Here is a 24910-nt window from a genome sequence, read left to right as displayed (position 1 = left end):
CTAAAGGTACAATTTCATCACTTTATAATCAATTATATGGAGTAGCAAATCTTAATAGACCCTCTTACGTTCAGAGGTGGGAGGAGGACCTGGGACGAACTTTAGAAGACACGGACTGGTCTAACATATGGCTCACATCTAAGTCATCTTCACCCAACATCTTAGCACTGGAGACAAATTATAAAGTCCTAACTCGCTGGTACCTTGTACCCGCTAAAGTGGCAAAATATTCACCTAATACCTCAGCTCTTTGTTTTCGAGGATGCCCAGAAATAGGCACATATTTACACATATGGTGGACGTGCCCAGTAATCCAAACCTTCTGGAAGGAAGTCTTCGTGATTGCATCTAAAATATTTAAAAAAATAATACAACCAGATCCATATTTAACTTTACTTAATCTAAAACCGGAATGGTTAACACTCTCTCAATTCAAACTTATGATCCAACTAATAACGGCTGCAAAACAAACAGTGGCCAAGGCATGGAAATCTCCTACATTGGTACTAACAGAAACAATTCACAGAATGAATAATACAATGTCCCATGCTAAGATGGTAGCCATCGATCAAAATCGAATTCCAAAATTTGAAAAACTTTGGCATCCTTGGATAAAACAACAGTTCCTGTCAAACTTCAATGACTCTGTCCTGTTGCCATGGTAACAGATTAAATGACTTACAGAGACACCCATTCTAAGGCTTCAAAGAGAACTAAAAAGAATAATAAACTGACGAGCGGGACAACCTTGTGGACCATACCTCTACCTTTCAACCCTTTTTCTTCTTTCTCTTTCCTTTTCTCCACCTTACGATTAAAGCTCATTATCAGAATTTATTTGACCTATATACACTCTACTTGTAAACAATATGTATAGTAGGTATAAATCATTTAAATACCTACAAAAGTAACTAAGGAAATGATATATATCTTTAATCTAGGTTTACGTGAACCCAATGTTTAATATTTGAAATTTCATGATATTTACCTATATAAACCCTACTGTAAAACAATGAGCTTACTTTATAGATCCTTGTAAACTTACTTTATGTATCTTTATAACATTGTATACTCAATAAACTTCTTTTGACAAGGAAAAAAAACCCCGATCCCCCTCCTTATTTTATAGCATTGGAAGTGGTGTTCCATATTTCTAAGATAGAACTGAGAACAATGCTAAGGGCCCTTTCACACGGGTTGTCGGATCAGGTCCGCCTGTCAGTTTTTCACGCGGACCTGATCAGACCCTGTAGTCTCCTCTATGGAGGGGCGGATGTCAGCGGACACTTGTCCACTGCCACCAGCCGCTATCCAATCTGATCCTGTCCTTGTCCTATTTTCCATCTGTCTGGCGGATTGGATGAAAACAGACAGGCGGTCCATTTTCACCCGATTTCCCCATAGAGGAGAGCGGGACTGTGTCCGTCTCCGCTCACCGTGCAGACCGGAGCAATCCACTGCTGAGCAAGCGAATTCCATCAGGCGGAGGCGTCCCTGTGAAAGTGGCCTAACTAACAACAGCTCACAAGATTTCAGGAAGGATCAAAGAAATTGTTTTCGCTTAATAATCAGATCAGGAGAACACTTTCAATTATATATTTTAGGGGTCTCCAAACTATGGTCTGCTGCAAGATCATATGCAACTCACAGCTAGGGTCAGTGGTGTATCCTTAATGGGGTTGACAGGCTTCACTCTATCCCAGGTCACCTCATGTCCATCACAGGTATGCTGTTATTGACCCTGCCATTGTTTGCAAGGACCACTTTGACCAGTGTCCTAACAACAAATCACGTGCTTGCCCCAGCATTCACAGTAGGACAGAACTTTCCCTGATATAATGGGGACTTTGATGTAACTGGGGCTCTTAATGGGACTCTAGTGTAAGGGGGGGCTCTGATAGGGACCCTGATGTGGGAGGCGAGGTTCTGATGGGGACTCTTGTGTAAAGGGGACTCTGATAAGAATGGTGCACACTGAATTTATTTTTGTTTGACCTTTATTAATGGCTCAAGTTTATTTGGAATTTCTTTGCTTTGTTTTACTGAAGTTCTTTCTCAGTTGTTCGGAATTATGCTGATTACAAAAATGCTCCGCATAAAACATATTCATTCATATAAACTTTATTGATACAGTTTTAAAACTGATTTTTTTTTCAGCCCATTAATATGTTTTAAATATAGGATGTGGCTCACATACTGAAAAGTTTGGAGACACCTAGGATATTTAACAGACTAAATGGGAACAATGAGAAACAATTTGCTGGGATTTACATACACTCTGAATAGAATTAAGTTTAGCATGATTTGGATGTTTAAAGTGTAACTCCACTTTCGTTGAGAAAAAAAAAACATCCCCCCTGGGTGATCTATGTACATTGCAAGGATTTTAACAAACTTTGTTGCAGATTCCTACCTTTTGTTATTCTGAAGAAATCCCTATTTGTTCCTCTGCCCCTCTGTACAGTGTAAGTCTAATGGGAGTGGTTTCATAATTATCAATCAGCTGTGCACCTGCAGGTCTCTAATGAGGAAAGCTGCTGGGCCTCTATCCCTTTAGATGTGATTTCCTATTGAAAGTATCTCACCAAAAATGAAATTTTTGCTGCAGGGGATGCCAGAAATCTGACTTGTATGTTAGTGCAGACTTCTGGGAAAATCAGTGAGCCAATCACACAAGCAGGAAATTATGTTTTTGGAGGGCGTTCTGTACACATTCTGTGTACAGAACAACTTCAGGTAGCCATATTGCATTGCATTGCATTTTCAGAAAATTACAGCGACTGCAGATTGAAAAGGAAAGGTCATTTTTAACAACATTCATATACAATATGACTTGTGTCGCAGTTGTATACGCTATATCAGGGCTCAAAATTTCAAGTCCTAAGCTACTAGCCAGGCCTTAAGGATTACTCGCCACCAGTTGCCCCACCCAACTCCTACACTGCCCCGCCCGTAATTCTGCCCCTAAACACGCCCCCACAAAATTATCTCAAGAAATTACACTTAAATGTTTAATGCAGAAAGAAGTTACAAAAATAAATATTAACAACAACTTTATCAGTGCCCATCAGTGCAGCCTCACCTGTGCTCATCAATGCAGCCTCATCTGTGCCCAACAATGCAGCCTACCTGTGTCCATCAGTGCTGCTTCACCTGTGCCCAACAATGCCGCTTCACCTGTGCCCAACAATGCAACCTACCTGTGTCCATCAATGCAGCCTACCTGCGTAGGGTAAGAGAGGAGAGGAGGATTGCCGGCAGGATCATCAAAGCACAGAGGAACATCACTGTAATGCCCCGTACACACGGTCGGATTTTCCGATGGAAAATGTCCGATCGGAGCGTGTTGTCGGAAATTCCAACCATGTGTGGGCTCCATCGGACATTTTCCATCGGATTTTCCGACACACAAAGTTGGAGAGCAGGAGATAAAATTTTCCGACAACAAAACCCGTTGTCGGAAATTCCGATCGTGTGTACACAAATCCGACGGACAAAGTGCCACGCATGCTCAGAATAAATAAAGAGATGAAAGCTATTGGCCACTGCCCAGTTTATAGTCCCGACGTACGTGTTTTACGTCACCGCGTTTAGAACGATCTGATTTTCCGACAACTTTATGTGACTGTGTGTATGCAAGACAAGTTTGAGCCAACATCCGTCGGAAAAAATCCTAGGATTTTGTTGTCGGAATGTCCGAACAAAGTCCGACCGTGTGTACGGGGCATAACAGCTTTCATTTGAATTGCTGTGTGTTCCCACCTCTCACCATCACACACAGTCCCGCCTCCTAGCCCGGGTACTTTGATATACATCACACATCCCAACATTGGACAGGTGATTTGTCTATCAAAGTACCTGGGCCAGGAGGCGGGGCTGTGTGTGACAGAGAGTGTGGAGAACACTGACACTCGGCAATTCTAATGAAAGCTGTTACAGCGATGTTCCTCGGCGCTCTTATGATCTGCCCGCCTGCTCTCCTCTCTCTTCCCCGGGGCGATCGCTGGGAGAAGGGCTCCAATTCACCCCTGCCTGCTGGAGGTGTTCGTCCCCCCGATCCAACATTTTACTCTGACTTGCACATTTCAGTGATAATCTGGCTTCCAATTTCAAAATGTATATACAGATGTATATGTATTATGTAGAATATGTATAGATGATAAAACTGTATATATATATATATATATATATATATATATATATATATATATATATATATATATATATATACACATTGGTAGCTGTTTTTATAAAATATATCCTTATTGGTATATTTATCAAGTGAACCTGATAGAACACAATGCTTGCCATAAAAAAAAATTAAAATAAGAACATTTATTTATTTATTTACTTATTTTTCCATTTCTTTAGATTTGCCACTCAAGTATAACAGTAGAAAGATGGATCATGAAGTAAACACAGGATCTATACTTCTACTCCCTATACAGCTCAAGTAGCCATGGAAACATATCCAAGAAATTAAAACAATACTACAATAGATAACAGAATGTTTTTTACGTATAAATAGTTAAAAAAATTAAAATAAAATAAACTTGCTATACTACTAACATGGCTGCCACCACCAGAATGGAAGTAACAATCAATCATAGCATGTTACTACAGAAACATTGAGAAAGAGATATTCTCCTCTTTATAGTCAGTTTGCTATGCCAGATTTTATGTTGCACTATTCCCTCTAGCCAGCAGGGGGAGAGGAACACACATGGAAAGCCTATGGATTTCTATGCAGAACGCTGAGGATCATGAGAATTGATGTCCGAGACATGAACCATAGAACACCGACCAGACTGTTGGGAGCCAGCGCTTGAGGCCTGAGAGCGGCGACTCAGCTCTGCAAGGACTGCAATGATCCAATAAAACTCGCCCTTGCTGCAGTGTTCTCTCACTCTCCCTTCCTTCACTACCAATCACAGGAGCCATCTGTGCAGAGGCAAAGGGACCCCTTCCTAAAGTGGAGTCTACAGTTGCAGGAAGCAGGATACTTGGTGCATAGCACCTGCACTGCATGCTGGTTCACCAAGGCTGTTAAGTGCAGCAACACTGATTATGGGTCCCATTTATAGCCGGCAGAGAAATACAGTAAAGGACTGTCCCTATAAAGTCATTGCACAAGCCCCCTATGTATTACTCATGTGTTTACTGCTCCTTTAACCACCAGTGTAAATGAGCCTTTTAAGTGGAAATAATTTCAACTTTATAACTTGCCCCCATCAGCAAGCTCAGTACATACTTGATGTAGACAAGCAGAAACTTCCTCTTTCTGAGATATTACTCTAATTAGTTCTTATATCACTAGTGTATGTGCAGTTGAAGGTGTATTCTTGCCATCCTGGCCAAGCTGAGATCCGTAGAGGAATTGGCTCCTCAATAGGTGCTTGCAGCTCCCTCATGTGACTAACAGCATAATGGCACTATTGGATTCAAAGTAAGGCTTCGTTCTCTTGTACTGCACAAGATGGTACTGCCGTTGGCAATAGAGAGGGTAGTGGGGCCTTTATAAGAAGGACAGTTCAACTGGAGAAGCCATTTTATGAAGCTATTAAATTAAAGATAAGAAAAGAAAGGAAAAGGGCTCAAAAGAAGAATGAGAGATAAGGGGGACAAGAAGGGGGATGGAAGGAAGGAGGATGGGGCAGTGGAGATCTAGAAAAGGGGATACCCTCCCCAATGGGTCTCTGGGGGATGACAAATGAGTTTAAGGTGGCTGGGTTTGGTTGGGTATGGAGAATCCAGGGTGTTCATGTTTTCTCGTAATTATCCAAAGAAATAGCAGTTAATATCTCATTAAATATGGTCCTGTTCATTTGCGTTTGAACTTCAGAGACATTTATTACTGGGAATCTTCAAGAGTTAGCTATAGTTTGCTTTGAAGCTGCAAAAATTAAGGAGATAAGTTCTGCAGCTGAGCGTGAAATTCCCTCATGGGGTTGTACAGGACTGTATATGATTTTCTTTTGTGAAAGTCCATTTGCTCCAAAATTGATGAAAGCAGATGAAATTTTAAAGCACTTTCGAAGGACATTTGTCAAGTCATCGAATGTACTATGATTTTTTGTTCAAATTTCCATACAAATGTCTGCACATACATTTATTTCAAAATCTACTGGTGTATGGACAGCTTTACATATTATGGTGTAGTTAGTAGATGGAGGAACGAGTCCTGTTTTGTCTTTTTACTGTTCTTCATGGAGTGTTCTACACAGAGAACACACGCTTCATAAATGCTGTGTTGATCAAAGTTATACTTGAAAGAGTTTAGGTCCACTTTAATTTGTGCCCTTGTTGTACCAATGGCCAAGATGATATGAAAAGAGCAATTGCCCCAAAAGGGACATAAAGTAAAAACAAAGTTTCCAACACTTTCACCATCCTACTAAAAAAAGTGTTTTTATGACTATGTTCCTGCTGAACAGGTTTTCCCTTACTTTGGCTTGGTGGCATCAGTCTGCCCATCAAGGCCACAGACATCATTAAAAAACCTTAATAAGGTACCAACCCACACCCACTCTATTCAATGCTATAAAAAACAAAACAACTTTTTACTTTTACTTTAATAATGATATATACACTATATGAGCATACGTTTGCGAACACCTGACAATCATCTATATGAGCTTGTCATCCCATTCCATTTAATTGTGCATTATACAGTCCCCCACCTCCCCCAACTTTTGTGCCTATAACAGGTTCCACTGTTTTGGAAAGGTCTAAAATAGGACTGAGGTCAGGATGCTGTGCAGGCCACTCACATTGTCTTGCCCACCCAGCCAGCAGTTCTTAGTGACATTAGGTTTTGACAGTCTTTATCAAGCCCTAGTATACATTATCCCACAAAAGTGAGTACACCCCTCACATTTTTGTAAATATCTTATTATATCTTTATTATACCACCAATTACGTTCCTGACCAAAACGCCTTACTATGTCATCTAACCAGACCAAACATCTATAGTCTTTGGAAGAAAAGGCCCTGGCTGGGTATTAGCCACAAGTGCTTAAACTTGTGCAGCTGGTAAGTGTGCACTTTGCGTGGTGGTGGATTCACTGTATTCACATTATAAAGTCACAAGATTTTCACTGAACCTGTGGTTGCTGGTTCGTCCTTCATTGAAGCAACCATCAGAATCTTCAATAGATATTGGAGGACTCTACATAAGTCACATGTTTCACTGTTTGGGACTTTATTAACATTTTCAATCACTTTTTATTTTTAATTTTTTTTGTTTTGTGTTCACTGATTTGGTTAATATGTCACTTTAAGAGTGCAGCTTACTTTCTATCCATTGTTGTTTTGTGTGTATTTCACTTTGAGTTGCAGCTACAATTGTTAGGTTTGTTTCCAGCATAGAAAAATTAGAAAACAAAAAGAATCGCCCTAGTAAGTGAAAAAAAGTGCATAGAAAATATGAAACCAGTGGCAACTTCTAAATGAGCAAAATTATAAATAAACACAGGAAAACAGTGGTGTCAAAAATTGATCACTCATGTGATCTTGAAAAGTCCAAAGAGTGAACTAAAATAACAGTCTAAAAGGTGGCAACTGAACCACCTATCTAAATAAAAATCCAAGTGAATATCAAATATTCTTCCGTGAAAAAGCAGTCCACCACCAAGAATGGAAGGGGTCACTCCTTACCGGAAAGCCACAATCCCCCACTACAGAGGATCACAGCTCGCAAACACAGCTGAAACTGGCAACTGGAACTCGCATCGGTATCCACTACAGGGTCATCACAACATCAGCGGTTACGGACCAACTCGTGGGAGAGGCGTACCATAAAACAAAGATGGAACTTGCATAGTGTAAAACCATAAACGACTTTATTCAAAACTCATAAAATACACACTTACAGTGTCATCCAGAAAAAAGAGCCTTAAGTCCGGTCCGTTGGCCGCATGGACTCGGACAAACCCGTCCTACTGGAGATGGAGCACAGATTGGAGGTGATGTCAGCGCGTCGACCAGCTCCACCCTACGCGTTTCGTGACGACATCACGTCTTCCAGGGGCACTGGAGATGGAGCACAGATTGGAGGTGACGTCAGTGCTGGACGCCATCCAGCTCTGCCCTATGCCCTGCGCACTTCGTGAAAACATCACATCAAGACGTGATGTTGTCATGAAATGCGTAGGGCGGAGCTGGACGACGCGCTGATGTCACCTCCAATCTGTGCTCCATCTCCAGTAGGACAGTTTTGTCCGAGTCCACGCGGCCAACGGACCGGACTTAAGGTTCTTTTTTCTGGATGACACTGTAAGTGTGTATTTTATGAGTTTTGAATAAAGTCATTTATGGTTTTACACTATGCAAGTTCCATCTTTGCTTTATGGTACGCCTCTCCCACGAGTTGGTCCGTAACCGCTGATGTTGTGATGACCCTGTAGTGGATACCGATGCGAGTTCCAGTTGCCAGTTTCAGCTGTGTTTGCGAGCTGTGATCCTCTGTAGTGGGGGATCGTGGCTTTCCGGTAAGGAGTGACCCCCTCCATTCTTGGTGGTGGACTGCTTTTTCACGGAAGAATATTTGAACATTTGAAAATTTGGACATTTTTATTTAGGGGTGTACTCACTTTTGTTGCCAGCGGTGAAGACATTAATGGCTGCGTGTTGAGTTATTTTGAGGGGACAGCAAATTTACATTGTTATACAAGCTGTACACTCACTACTTTACATTGAAGCAAAGTGTCATTTCTTCAGTGTTGTCACATGAAAAGATATAATAAAATATTTACAAAAATGTGAGGGGTGTACTCACTTTTGTGAAAGACTGTGGGTCTCCCATTGAATTTCAATGTGATTCTAATATCATTCACTGCTTAAGCCCTGAAAAAGGGGGAGGGGTCTTATACCCAAAACACATTGGCTGTATTTGATGCTCTTAACCAATAAATGTTTCAAAAAGACCTGAGAGTCCACACCCAACATGTAAAACCATGTCTTTGTGTAGCTGGTAGGTACATTTATGCTGTACAGAAATACAACTTTTGTGCTGCAAACTGCTATCACAAGTTTGAAAGCACACAGTTGTCTAAAAAAAGCATTGTATTCTGCATCATTAACAGTATTCTTCACTGTTTGCAGAAGAACTAATCCATGCAGGAGTGTCCATGTATTTTTTTGGCCATATACCGTATGCTCACTGTGTAACGAAGGTCAAAATAAAATAACACATGTACAATTTATATGTTGTTGTATATATAATAAAGTAAGTTTTAGGAGAAATTGTTTAAACTCGTAACCAATAAAATCAATATGCAGCCATCTAAAATTGCTATTTAGTTATATCTGACCTACAATCAATCCTGAGTTTCCTAAAATGTGCAGTAATTGAGCTACTCTTTCTTGGGTTCATTATAAAAGATAGTGAGTACGTCTCTTACTCAGTTTTGTGGGTGTCGATGGTGTGGAAAAGCTCGCTCAGCTCCTCTGCACTTAGGATTCCATCAGCAAAGTAAGCCTTGAATTCTTCAAAGGACAGTTTTCCATCATCTGCAATCACAAGAGGAAGCTGCATTACTGGAAGATGATAAAGCATTATCCAAAACTGTAGCTAAAAGGTTTTTGAATTTGACTTGTAAGGTTTGTAATTGATGCTTGTTACTGGTCCTCATTCCCAGATAATTCATTTCTTTAATAATACTTATCAAACAGAAAGTGATTGTTTAAATATCAACCTTCACCAGATGTTAAAATGCCAGTTTAAGGTAGATTTATCTATAGCATGTGATATATTTTAAGTAGGCATGTAAATTGCTTTTCCCAATAGTAAAATTGGGGGTCACTTCCAGTAAATGTCACAATAAACATGCTGGAGATACTTAATGTATTTTTTGTGAGCACATATTTTTAGTTTATACTGTAATGTTTTTTCTTAAAGCCCACCTTTGGGTATTTTTTATGGAGCCCCAACCATTGTTTAAAACAAAAAAATCACTTCTGGAAGCAATGATTACCCCCTCTTCAGCGCTGTCCCCCACAGTACCTCTTCTTCGTCACAAGATGTCCTCAGTCTTCTAGATTGAATGATGCCCCCCCATTCCCGAGGGGTGTCACCATGGGGTCCTGCACTCAATGTAATGATGCAGAAAGCATTGCTGACATCATAGCAGCACCACTCTCTCCATCGCTGTTGACCACCCACCACCGGGGGAAGTTCTAAAGGAGACTCTAATGCGTCAGGCTGCATTGATGGCAATGGTGAGGCTGCAGACGGGCACTGACCCTTATTTTGCTTTAAAGTTCCTTATTTAAAATTTAGGTTTTTTTCCTTAAACTCCCTCTTAAAATGAATGTGTGTGTTATACGCCTGTACGAGTTATACGCTGATAGATACGGTAATTAGCATTTCTGTTTTTGGTGCTCAGATACCTCAGTATAGCTCCGCTTTAAAGAAAGGACCAATGAATTACCTGTGGTGAAGGTTATTTGAAATATTATATCATCCTTTCATTTCATTAGTTCCCGAGGAATTAGAATTATTCTATGAAACGTGGTTATAATTTTTATATACTAACCAAGATCAAGTGGTCAAACAAATGTTATCTACACCTATGAGGCACCTGGCGGTCTTATTTCTTGTGTGTAATTACTTATTTTGTATGAATAAATAATTTTGTATAATTAAAGACATTTGTGTACTTTAATTTCTTGTGTGCTGTAAGTGCACCTAAAGTCTCTTAGTTACAATGTTCTGTGTTAATGTACAATGGACACCAAGATCCATCAGAGTTCACAAGAGGAGAACATGAAAATCTTTCTGGATAATAAAAACAAGCTAATTGCATGAATTGCATATCAAAATAATATCGTAGATCACTGAGTCATTCAGCAGATGTGCTTCTCTAGGAGCACATGTCGTCCTTTCAGTTATGTGCACATTAATTATAGAAAGTATAAACAGCTAATAAAAAAAGGTAACAGAAGCAATTATTAGCCTTATATAAACAGTAGAGTGAAATCAGGTGAACTACTATATACTGGATTTCTAAAAACATTTGTTGCAGATTTGAAGAAATTGTCGCACCCTGTCCTTTCTCTGATTGACTGGGGGAGTAGGAGGGACTGTCTTCCCCATCATTACCTGAGAATCTCAGTGTTTTAGGAAAGAAATAGACATGTGCAATTTGTTTCGTCCTGAATTAGTTTTTTAATGAACTTCGACAAATTCGCTAATTCGGAAACATCCGAATTAACGAAAAGCCGTTTAACGAATTTTCCAAATATTCTTAAATTCAAATATTTGAAAATTCGTAAATTCTAAAAATTCCAAAGTTCTAAAATTCAGAAATTCGGACATTAGGACATTCAGACATTCGAAAATCCAAAAACCTAAAAATTCGAAGATCTGAAATAATAACTAACTATTAAATTATAGATATTGGATTTTCCTTACGAATTATCCGAAATAATGAATGCCATATCAAAACGAATGGAACATAACGAGTTAATAATAATAAATACCAATAATAATAAAAATGTTTTATTATTATTTATTATTAATTCGATCCGTTCCATTTGTTTAGATTCAGCATTCGTTATTTCGGATAATTCGTAACTTCCGATAAATTTGTATTCGTTACGTTCACCAAAAGCCAAATTTGAAAGGAAATTACAATACCTATAATTTCTTAGTTAGTTAATATTAATTAGTTAGTCATTATTTAGAATTTTCGTATTTTCATATTTTCGAATTTTCGAATTTACGAATTGCGATCGTAACGAATGACCCGGAAAAACGAAAACAAACTAATTTTTCAGCAGTGCACATGTCTAGAAAGGAACATCAACTGCATGCCTTTAGCAGTAGAAAGTATTGAAGTAAAAATAAAAAGGCCTATTGCAGGGAATGCCTTTAACTTGACTTTCAGTCATGTGCAGACTTCTGATAAAAGCAGTGAAGCCCCAAGTCTGCTGTGTTGCAACACATTTTTTCAATTGTAAAAAACAGCAATGAATGTTGATTGAAATGAAAATGTTTAAATAGGACTCACTTACAAAATGACTTCTGTAACATTTATATATGTTATGTAAATAATTAGCAAAAGTCAAGGTTTCAATTGATGGCCCACTCCGATTTACACTTCGAGGAAATTAATGTAGGACATTATAGTCCCATTTATTGTGAAAGTGCCCCAATGCACTGTACATTAGTGGCCAATGCAAAAGTAGTACAGAGTACCAAAATGTACATGGTGTCTACATTAAAAAAGGTTCATGCCCAATATTTCTTGCGTTAGCCAGTCTATACAAAATAGTCTGTTTTAATGCATTGCATTAACACAAAATAAGCTTCCTTAAAGCGGTAGCAGAGTGCCACTGAAATAAAAATGAAGTGGGCCCCCTGCATAATGTACTAGTATGTACCGCATACCAGCACAGTATGACAGACTTACCTGTAAAGCGGATCCCTCCTGCGCTGCCATGGATCCCGGGTGCTGCCATCTTTACCCGGTCTTCTTTCCATCTCGTCAGAGCGTATGCGCCAGTGACGCAGTGTTAATTTTGGCTTCAAATTTTGATTTAGTTTTAGTTATAGTCTTTTGACTAAAATGCCATTTTAGTTTTAGTCCCATTTTAGTCATCTGCAATTGTTTTAGTTTTAGTTGTATTTTAGTCTAAAGTCTCCAGTACACTTCAGTCGAATAAAATTTAGTCAACTAAAATCGAATGTGTTTAGTTAAATTGTAGTGCATTATTTAAAGTGGATGTAAACCCAAATTTTTTTTCTTTTGATGTCATACTGTAGAGTATAAGATTTCCTATCATTTGAGCCCAGTCTTGCCACAAAGAGTTAATCCATCTCTGAGCGATCCTCTTTTATTGTTCAGCGAGATAAAACTTGACAGAGAAAAACTTTGTCAAATCCTCCCCCTTGCTGTGAGTGACAGGTGATTTGAATATCTCGTGCACTAGCCTAAGACATGCATTATTTTTTAATTCCCTCCCCCACTTGTTTCTTCAGCAGCTCTGCAAGGATTGGCTGTTCCACACCTCAGTATGATTTGGCATGCTGAAGTCATGTGGTTACTTTCCTGTCTTTTCACTGGATGTTAGAGATCATAGCAGAAGTTCAGTGTAAGAAATACACAGGAGAAAAATGCATATTGACAAGGGAAGTGTAGAGGTGGGCGGGGAGTCTACTGACATCACGACTCCACCCACCGAGCTCCAGACAACAAACCCACCCACAGAATCTGCAGTTTTTTTGGTCTAATAACAGACAGAGGGGAGACATTTGACAGGTAAAGATACATGCAGGAGGCATGTAAATCCTTATAGATAACCCCTATGGCAGTAGTTTAGAAAGGATGACATTGGGTTTACATCCACTTTAAGCATTTCTATACAATTTCCAAACTCATCATATACTCTTGGAGTAAAAAAATGTAATATTATTATTTATGGTATTAATGTTTGAATAAACTCACAGATACAGATTTAGCCACTCTGGACAGCCTGAGGAGGCCTGTAATAGTGCACAGTGCTCTGGACAGTGGCTGTAACGCTACACAGTGCTCTGGACGATGATCTGTCCAAGAAGGCCTGTAATGCTGCGCACAGTGCTCTGGTCGGTGGTCTGAGGAGGCCCGTAATGCTGTGCACAGTGCTCTGGACAGTGTCTGTAATGCTACACAGTGCTCTGGATGGTGATTTGAGGAGGCATGTAATGCTGCACATTGCTCTGGATGGTGGTCTGAGGAGGCATGTAATGCTGCACAGTGCTCTGGATGGTGGTATGAGAGAGGCCTGTAATGCTGCACAGTGCTCTGGATGGTGGTATGAGAGAGGCCTGTAATCCTGCACAGTGCTCTGGATGGTGGTATGAGAGAGGCCTGTAATGCTGCACAGTGCTCTGGATGGTGGTATGAGAGAGGCCTGTAATGCTGCACAGTGCTCTGGATGGTGGTATGAGAGAGGCCTGTAATGCTGCACAGTGCTGTGGATTGTGGTCTGAGGGGAGGCCTGTAATGCACAGTGCTCTGGGATGGTGATCTGACTCTGAGCAGCCTGTAATGCTGCACAGTGCTGGATGGTGGTCACAGTGCACTGGATGTCGGAGGTCAGAGGAGGCCTGTATTGCACACAGTGCTCTGGATGTTGATCTGACTCTGAGAGGCCTGTAATGCTGGACAGTGCTGGATGATGGTCTGAGGGGAGGCCTGTAATTGTATTGTACACACTCACAGTGCTCTCTGCTCTGGATGGTCATCATCGGAAGTGGGACTGTTGTCGGGAGGCCTGTTGCACAGTGCTGTTCTGGATGGTCGTCTGGGGATTCAGAGGCCTCTAATGCTGGCTGTACAGCCTGCTAACTGCTGCTAAGCAAAGCACGCTATGGACTCGAGCTGCTTGCTTGCTGGGAGCAGAAGCAGGCAAAGCTCTGTGGAAAACAGAAGTTCACAAGGGTAAACTTTCCTGCCTCACACTTTTGTGTAGTTTTCATTCGTTAACAAAAATGTAATTGATTTTTGTCATAGTTTTCATCAGTGGGTGAAAATGTGTTGTACTTTTAGTTTAGTTTTCGTTATTGTAAAAATACTGATGACAAAAATTTTGAAGACATTTTTTTAGTTGATGAAATTAACACTGTAGTGACGTCAGTATTACTTGTGAATATCTCCTAAACAGTGCAAGTTTAGGAAATATTTACTGTACTTACAGCTAAGACTTATTTTAGGCTTACCTGTAGGTGCAAGTTCAAAAATGGGGTATTAGGGCTCTTTCACACGAGGGATCCGTATGTCCGTTTTTCATCCTTTTCGGATGAAAAACGGACATACATTCATCCCTATGGAGCGTCGGATGTCAGCGGTGACATGTCCGCTGACATCCGACCCCGCTCCGATCCGAAAAGTGTAACGGAGGAAAAACCTACTTTTCCATCCGTTTTCGGATCGGATCGGGTGACGACGGACACTACGGTCCGTCATCATCCAATCCCCCCATAGGGGAGAGCGGCGCTCTGACAGGTCCATCGCTGCACAGTGTGCAGCGATGGACCTGTCATCTTTCTGCTCAGCGGGGATCGGCGAAGCGATCCCCGCTGAGCAAGCGGGTGTTCACGGGGCGGATCATCACTGATCCGCCCCGTGTGAAAGAGCCCTTAAACCCAAAACCAAAAATGTTATATATTGCAGCTTACCAATCATTAGATGTGATGGCTGCAGCAGTTTTAGACTTTTACCCCTCTGTTTTCACCTGGTGATCTGGGCAGTAAAAAACCTCCTGTATTAGAGTGTCTCCACTATGGATAAAGGAGCACAGGGGGCACCTTTGGACAGCAGCATTGTCAGTCTGAGGGGGAGGGGAGTGTCAAATGTACTAGCAGATTTAGATACACTAACACATTAGAGCTAACACTTTAAAAGCAGTTACAGCAGCCGTTTTTTATTTTTTGTGATAAAGATTTTACATGAATAAATAAAAGCTGATCAAATCTAAGAATTGGTAAGCTGCAATAGAATGAATGCTTGCTTTTGGGTTAAATACTGGTTTAATGCAGCACATAAGAGGATACCTGAGAGGAGACCTAAGTGAACATCATTGCCTAAATTACTCATTACCTATACATTTCATAGATTATAATACTGCTTCTAACAACTCTGCTGCAAATGCTACTAAGTCCTGGTTCACACCAGTGCAGCTTTGAGATTGCACAATTTCAGCGCAATTTCAAAGCCGCAGATCAGTGCAATTTGGATTGGCGATTTCAATGCAGCTTGTGACTTCAATTAACATAAGTCAATGCAAATTCCCAATAAAATTGCAGAAAAGTAGTGCAGGAAACTTTTTCAAAGTGAGTCGCAATGATTTGAACAGTTCTATTGCTGAAAATAGGGTGCAACTTTTCATGCGATTTTGAACTGTCACATCACACTGGTGTGAACGAGGGCTAAGGGATTAAAAAAGGTTGCTTATGCTTTGGAATTATTTATTTAAAACGCAGATTTATGAATCATTCACCAACAATCTACAAGCACCATGGGATGTATTTATAAACAAATTGCTGTATGAATGTGACAAACATTCGCACATCTGCAATGAAAATTCACACTGTGTAATGTGATTATTTCCTATGATTGCAAGCACCATCTAGTGGCCATAATGCAAAATACAGCATTTAGGAAAACAACTGTATTATGGCCACTAGATGGCTCTTACAAATTTCCTCTACAGGTTGACATGGCTAATGCATAGTTTTAACTAGTGGGATTGTTAGCAGAAAGAAAATGAGGAGGAACCTCTCAGAGCTACATTACAGCAGTATATATGCAGCCAAATTATCGTTAAGACTTGGATAATGGGGGGAAGGGGCTCCTTTAGAAAGATTTCCCCGTTACTATCCTAGTGACAACAGTTTTACCAAACAAGAAGTGAGGGAAAATCCCTCTAAGTGAGGGAACAAAGACAGAAATAAAATGGGGTCACCAAACTACAGCCTGTGGGCCACATATCAAGATTTTATCTGGGCTGCAGCTTGGGTCAGGGGAATATCCTGAGGATCAGCAGAGGCTACATATGGACTCTGCTTCTGATGTAAGGTGGGGGGGGGGCTCTGATACAAGGAGCTGACAGGGACACCGGCTATTTGAGTCACTCCGAAGTACCCGTTACCCTACCAGGGTTGGGCTTGGCTCCATTATTGAGTCCCCAGACAAGGGTTTTCCCATATAATATTAGAAGTCTTCTCCTGATTGATTGGCCATTTTGTTTGATATATGAAAGGGTTAACTTCAGGCCTGAGAGATATTAAGATCTTTCATGACAATTATAAGTAAAACCGTCTACTTGATTCGCCTACCCTTGATATTTTGCTTATAGTGCTCTACTTTATCTCACTTTATTAGGAAGCTGGATTCCTTTCTCCTGCCCAGGGTGTATCGTAGGATAATTCTATGCCTTCAATACACTGAAATGTGGATGGACTAAATCGGCTCCCATTTTGTTGTGTGTTGTGTCACCCCATATCTGGTTTTCAAGGTCAAGCAGCACCTACCCAGTATGTCTTGAGGAAGCAATCTATACTAACTAACATGGAGGAGATCATGGATATAATATGTTAATACATATACACCATTTTATGTGAATCACAGATCTACTACCACTTTGCAAGGATCCATGCCTCCACGTTTTTATGCTATTTGGTATCTATTGACCTTGTCAAGCTAAGGGTGTTGTTTGTTTGGTATTGTATGTTGGTTTTAAAATTTTGTAATAAAGATATACATTTTTTTATATATTACTGCCTCGTGTTATGCCCACAAAGTATGCAGATTTTTGAGAGAGTTTCTTACTCTTTTTCAACCTTCATATATCTATTGGATGTTGGCATGGTGGGGGTCTTCCCTTTCTCTGATGCAAGGAGGACTCCGATGGGGACTCTGATGTAAGGGGGACTCTATTAAGGACATTATTTCAAAGTGGACTCTGATGGTGATTTTTTTTGGCTGCGAGTATTTGTAAAATGTAGCCCACGTAATGAAACATTTGGTGTTCTGGAAGTGATGGTTTGGCCCCTACAGAGCCCTGATCTCAACATCATGGAGTCTTGCTGGGATAACATGAAGAGGAAGAAGGATTTGAAGCAGCCTACATCCACAGAAGATCTGTGGTTAGTTTTCCAAGATGTTTGGAACAACATACCAGCCGAGTTCCTTCAAACACTTTGTGCAAGTGTACCTAGAAGAACTGATACTGTTTTGAAGGCAAAGAGTGGTCACATCAAATATTGATTTGATTTCTTTTCTGTTCATTTACTTTCCATTTTGTTAAGTGTTAAAAACTATTAACACTTGTATTTCTAAAAGCATTCTTCATTTACAGCATTTTTTTCACACCTGCCTAAAACTTTTGCCCAGTACTGTATATATAGCAAGTCTTTACATTTGCTCTTCCAGAGATGACCCGAGAACCCTTTAACTTAAAGTAGAACTTCACCCAAAAGGGGAAGTTCCACTTTTACTCCCCCTCCTCCTCTACATTATTTGGAATGTTGTTTTTCGCAGGTACCCCCTCCAGTGGTGGCCTGTGCATTAATGGCACACGGGCGCTGCCCCCTCTATCTTGCCACCCCCCTCTAGCACCAATAGATAGATTCATGCATTGCATAAATCTATCTATGGTCACCGCTGCCACCCCCTATTCGGGCGCTTGGCCCCCTTTCGGGCGCAGGGCGCCTGAATTACACCGACGTGGGGTGTTTTTGAAGCACCTGATTAGAGCCATAGGCTCTAATAGGCGTCAAAAAAGGTGACTTGTGAGCACCATGCTGGGTGCTCGCAGGTCACTTAGCTGTGTTAGAAAAGTGAATGAACATTCGCTTTCCTAACACTAAACCTCCTCTCCGCCAATCAGGTGCGCAGGTCTGTTACCTGATTGGCTGAAACAACAGGCGCCGCTATTGGACGCCTATCAGGAGGAGAGGACGGGAGATGAGGAAGGCAGGAGACGCATGGAGGACCCCGTTCGTCGCTGTCACCCGCTGCCCCACCAGACAGGGTAAGTTCCGGGCAGACGGCAAGTGGGCGGGGGTCACGCTGGGGGCATTTGATGGGCACACTGGAAGCATATGATGGGCACACTGGCAGCATATGATGGGCACACTGGCAGCATATGATGGGCACACTGGCAGCATATGATGGGCATACTGGCAGCATTTGATGGGCACACTGGCAGCGTTTGATGGCACAGTGGCAGTGTTTGATGGCACAGTGGCAGTGTTTGGCACAGTGGCTGCATTTGATGGGCACAGTGGCAGTGTTTAATGGGCACAGTGGCAGCATTTAATGGGCACAGTGGCAGCGTTTAATGGGCACAGTGGCTGCAATTGATGGGCACACTGGCAGAATTTCATGGGCACACTGGCAGCCCCTTGATGGCACAGTGGCAGCGTTTGGCACAGTGTCTGCGTTTGATGGGCACAGTGTCTGTGTTTGATGGGCACAGTGGCAGCATTTAATGGGCACAGTGGCATCGTTTAATGGGCACAGTGGCAACGTTTGAGGGCACAGTGGCAGCATTTGAGGGCACAGTGGCAGTGTCTGATGGCACAGTTGCAGCATTTAATCGGCACAGTGGCAGTGCTTAATGGGCACAGTGGCAGCGTTTAATGGGCACAGTGGCTGCAATTTATGGCACAGTTGCACCATTTGAGGGCACAGTCGTAGCATTTGAGGGCACAGTGGCACCCTTTGAGGGCACAGTGGCTGCAATTGACAATTTTTTTTTTTAATTTTTTTTTTAGCACCCCCCCAAAAAATTTTGAGCACCAGCCGGCACTAACCTTCTCCTACTTCCAGGCAGATCGCTGCGGCGATGTGAGTGGAAGTTGGACCCCCTAACATGTCCAATTGAAAGCCTCAATGCACCTTTTAATACTAATCTCACTGCTTCTCACCTACCAGATTCATTTCTAAAAGATTTTGGAAAAAATATATAACTAATACAGATTTTTTAACATCCTTGTATGAGCTGGCACCTAGCCAGTAGCTTATTGAGTGTGTCATTATTCTGGTCCCCCACTGGAATCACCACTGTGACAATCTTATGCTGTTAGAATTGCAGCTTGATCAACAGTTCTGGCTGACGGGCACAGATTTTCTCCCATAAAACATGCATAAAATGTTAAAAATAGTACATCATTTATATATGTGCATACAACCCCTTATTAATATTTAAACACAGCTTAGTCCTGGAAGTCAACCTAATGCTAATGATAACCATCGCCAACAGCTATGATTATCTAGTCTCCACCATATACAATAATCCATTATTTATAAAAACAACATATACAACCCAAAATACAGTGCCTTGAAAAAGTATTCATAGCCCTTGAAATTTTCCACATTTTCTGTTACAAAACGTAAATGTATTTTATTGCAATTTTATGTGATAGACCAACACAAAGTGGTGCATAATTGTTAAGTGGAAGGAAAATGATTAATGGTTTTCAATTTTTTTCACAAATAAATATCTGAAAAGTGTGGCGTGCATTTGTATTCATCCCCCTCTACTCTGAAACCCCTAACTAAAATCCAGTGGAACCAATTGCCTTCAGAAGTCACCTAATTAGTAAATAGAGTCCACCTGTGTCTAATTTAATCTTAGTATAAATACAACCGTTCTGTGAAGCCCCTTAGAGGTTTGTTGGAGAGAACCTTAGTGAACAAACGGCATCATGAATGCCAAGGAATACACCAGACAGGTCAGGGATAAAGTTGTGGAGAAGTTTTAAGCAGGGTTAGGTTTTAAAAAAGTATCCCAAGCTTTGAACATCTCACAGAGCATTGTTCAATCCATTATGTGAAAATGGAAAGAGTATGGCACAACTGCAAACCTACCAAGACATGGTCGTCCACCTAAACTGACAGGCCGGGCAAGGAGAGCATTAATCAGAGAAGCAGCCAAGAGGCCCATGGTAACTCTGGAGGAGCTGCAGAGATCCACAGCTCAGGTGGTAGAATCTGTCCACAGGACAACTATTAGTCGTGCACTCCCCAAATCTGGCCTTTATGGAAGAGTGGCAAGAAGAAAGCCATTGTTCAAAGAAAGCCATAAGAAGTCCAGTTTGCATTTTGCGAGAAGCCATGTGGGGGACACAGCAAACATGTGGTAGAAGGTGCTCTTGTCAGATGAGACCAAAATTGAACTTTTTGGCCTAAAAACGCTATGTGTGGTGGAAAACTTACACTGCACATCACCCTGAACACACCATCCCCACCGTGAAACATGACGGTGGCAGCGTCATGTTGTGGGGATTTTTTTTCTTCAACAGGGACAGGGAAGCTGGTTAGAGTTGATGGGAAGATGGATGAAGCCAAATCCAGTGCAATCCTAGAAGAAAACCTGTTAGCGTCTGCAAAAGACTTGAGACTGGGGTGGAGGTTCACCTTCCAGCAGGACAACGACCCTAAACATACAGCCAGAGCTACAATGGAATGGTTTAGATTAAAGCATATTCATGTGTTAGAATGGCCCAAAGTCTAGACCTGAATCCAATTGAGAATCTGTCGCAAGACTTGAAAATTGCTGTTCACAGACGCTCTCCATCCAATCTGACAGATCTTGAGGTATTTTGCAAAGAGGAATGGGCAAAAATGTCACTCTCTAGATGTGCAAAGCTGGTAGAGACATACCCAAAAAGACTTGCAGCTGTAATTGCAGCGAAAGGTGGTTTTACAGAGTATTGACTCAGGGGGCTGAATACAAATACACGCCACACTTTTCACATATTTATTTGTAAAAAATTTTGAAAACCATTTATCATTTTCCTTCCACTTCACAATTATGTGCCACTTTGTGTTGGTCTATCACATAAAATCCCAATAAAATACATTTACGTTTTTGGTTGTAACATGAGAAAATGTGGAAAAGTTCAAGGGTTATGCATACTTTTTCAAGGCACTATATCCTATTACTATAGCTACGCTAATATTCTATCCTTAGACTCAGATGACTGTTATGGGCTTCTCCAGTTGCTTCCAACAAATGATCACAACTCTTCATAGTACCATACCTATATCACTAACTCCAGACAAATAGAAGATGTTACCCTTTATACTCTTTATGACCAGACAGCATTAAAACCCATAAAATAGAAGTGAAATATCTGTGCTCATGTAAATTTATGCATAGATTAGCTGCTGACACTATGCCTAGATACTTAGAAAAACAGATATAAATATATAATAAGTGCAGGGCCCACAAACCCAAAACTAAAATGATAAAAATAAATAGTAATGAAAAATAATCCTATGACTCCCCACAATCTTACCCCCAATGTCTCCTATCCAAGTACTAACCAGGCCCAACCCTGTTTAGCTTCCGATCTGATGAGATCGGGCACATTCAGGGTGGTGTGGGGGTAGGCCTTACCCCCAATATCTATTGTTAACAGCAACATGTGTAATTAAAATTATTTACATAAACCATGATATTGTGGTAATATACAAAAACCTGATGATGTCATTTGTGACGAAAAAGGTAGGGCAGACCCAGATACTGAGCAAGGAATGGCGGCCAACTTTGATGCTGGAATTCCATGTTGCTGTACCATGTGATATGCTATGATTAAGCATTTACAAATTATGTGAAATGCGTTAGCCTTCTCTTCTGTACCTGTCTTGTCCATGGATTGACTGTTTTGTATTTTACTTCGCCAAATAAAGGTGTTCATTCGGTGTGCGGCCGTTCAGCTAACCTTCTTGATTGCCTACACGTTTGCAGAGCCAGCACCTGATGGTTGAGAGCGGGGCAGGCAATTGGTTGCATTACATGTCTGGATCGCTGTGAACCAATTTGCTTCCAACTGAACTGTGATATGCTATGTTCCTTGACATTTGTAAGTGCTTAGACTTAATCCATTTCTTTTTTATGGGTGCTTTTACGCTATGTGGTTGTGCATCGGTCCTGCTGAGCTATTTCTCAGTGGTGCAGCGGTTCCCTGCAAGTTGTGAATGTATATGGTGACAACTGACAGCAACGTTCCTGGTGTCTCTGTGGATGAGTAAATGCTGGAGAGAATTCCATTTCCTCTGTGGAATTTCACTATGCACATATGACCACTTTTATATGGAAGGTCGCATTATTTGTGTGACACCTGGGAGACCTTACAATTGTTTAATGATGTTGGCTTGAGGTGCTCACCCTATTTCTCATCATGGCTTGTGGGACTCTATTCATTATTTCCTAGTGTATTTTCTGTTGTATATGCCTCTATATGACTTCCTGGATCTAAGCACTTCGCTGATTTATGTTTTTTGTATATTACCACGATATCTTTTGATCACACATATTGCTGTTAACAATAGACATTGGGGGTAAGGCTTACGGTCACACCACCCTGAATGTGTCAGATCTCATCTTATCTCGGAAATTAAGCAGGATTGGGCCTGGTTAGTACTTGGATGGGAGACAGTGGGGGTAAGATCTTGGTGATTCATAGGATTATTTTTCATTACTATTTAATTTTATCATTTTAGTCTTGGGTTTTAGAGCGTGGAATTAAAGTCTAGATCCCCATTCAAACTTTAGTAGTGTCGGGATGTGTTGGTTAATGTGACAATATTGCTATTATCATCTGCCAACCTAAATAACTCCTTCATTGTTTTTAAGGACATATAATTATTAGATGTTCACATCATGACCAGGGCTGGCTGTAAGTGCTCTTTCAGATGGGCAGCCAGGGGGAGGTAAAAACAGGTTGCCCATCCAAGTTTTAATTAACTCAGGCTGCAGAGTTTGACAGGTAGCACCGCCTGTCAAACTTGCCCATTGAGATCAACGGGGTTGCATTACGACTGTGAGTAAAAAAACAAAACAAAAAACAAACAAAACAAAAAAGCAGGTATCAGGAAGCAGTATTAGCAGCTCCTGAACACCTGACAACTGCTATACCATAGACTATTCTGTAACTTATTAAATTTCTGTGATATTTCTACAGAAAAACGTAATCAAACATAAACAATGGTACAGCATAAATATAGCAAATATAATGGAAAAAATAATAAAATCCCTTTATGTCCAGCTTATTACAGCCAAGCTATTGCAAAATTTGATGTTTTGCAAACCTTTTCTCCGATGCTCCAGCAACAAACTATATGCATTTGCAAAACACAAAAGTGGCAATTTTGGTTGTGTTCCTGACCTAATCCCACTTACCGACCGGCCACTGTATATATACACGTCATTAATTTGAAGGTGGATATCTCGGTAACGGCAGCAGCTGCTGCCACAACCGAGGTATCCATCTTTAGGGCCGGCGGTTCTGTTTACGATAATGGTGGTCTCTGGGGCGGATTCGCCGTGAGATCACCGTTATCGGCGGGGGAAGAGGTGCCACCCCCCTTCCGCTGCTACTCTTACCATCGGTAGCGGCGGAGGCGATCGGGACCTTTAACGTCTGTGGTATGGAGACAAGTGAGGGATAGATGGCCCCCACTCGTCTCCATACCATAGGGGGGTGGAAGCGATGTCATAACGTCAGCCCCGCCCATACATCTTAAAGGCATATTTTCTTGTTGTCATTTTTTCAAATGACAATTTTTTTTTAATTTTTTTGCATTTAAGTCCAAATATGAGATCTGAGGACTTTTTGACCCCAGATCTCATATTTAAGAGGACCTGTCATGCTTTTTTTCTATTACAAGGGATGTTTACATTCCTTGTAATAGGAATAAAAGTGATCAATTTTTTTTTTTTTTTAAACAGTGAAAAAATAAATAAAATAAAGTAAAATAAATAAGAAAAAAAAATTTTTTTCAAAGCGCCCCGTTCCGACGAGCTCGCGCGCAGAAGCGAATGCATACGTGAGTAGCGCCCACATGAGAAAATGGTGGTCAAACCACACATGTGAGGTATCGCCGCAACCGGTAGAGCGAGAGCAATAATTCTAGCCATAGACCTCCTCTATAACTCAAAACATGCAACATGTAGAATTTTTTAAACGTCGCCTATGGAGATTTTTAAGGGTAAAAGTTTGACGCCATTCCACGAGCGGGTGCAATTTTGAAGCGTGACATGTTGGGTATTAATTTACTTGGCATAATATTATATTTCACAATATAAAATAATTGGGCTAACTTTAATGTTGTCTTATTTTTTTATTCAAAAAAGTGAATTTTTTCCAAAAAAAGTGCGCTTATAAGACCACTGTGCAAATACGGTGCGAAAAAAAGTATTGCATTGACCGCCATTTTATTCTCTAGGGTGTTCGAAAAAAAATAATATATAATGTTTGGGGGTTCTAAGTAATTTTCTAGCAAAAAAAACGTGGATAATTGTTGGTCAGTGCATTGCCATTGTGGCCTGACTAATAGCAAGCACCAATGAGGTTGACCTCACAGATTTTAGGTTGCCCACAGCAACCAATTAGAACAGATTTTTCTCTAGA

The 24910-nt window shown here is 40.8% G+C and overlaps 1 protein-coding gene across 1 annotated transcript in view; it reads right to left on the bottom strand.

Annotated features, from left to right (window-relative positions):
* The window catches only part of NECAB1 (N-terminal EF-hand calcium binding protein 1), a 316109-nt gene that overhangs the window by 280525 nt on the left and 10674 nt on the right, over positions 1–24910 (bottom strand). The window contains exon 3 of the mRNA XM_073631932.1: positions 9402–9510. Coding sequence (XP_073488033.1) covers positions 9402–9510 — 109 coding nt within the window. The remainder of the gene's footprint in view (positions 1–9401; positions 9511–24910) is intronic.

Source organism: Aquarana catesbeiana, linkage group LG05 (genome assembly GCF_042186555.1).
Source record: "Aquarana catesbeiana isolate 2022-GZ linkage group LG05, ASM4218655v1, whole genome shotgun sequence".
In the NCBI taxonomy this organism is placed as follows: Eukaryota; Metazoa; Chordata; class Amphibia; order Anura; family Ranidae; genus Aquarana; species Aquarana catesbeiana.
Note: the sequence above shows the minus strand (reverse complement) of the source record. Positions and strands in the feature narration are given on the sequence as shown.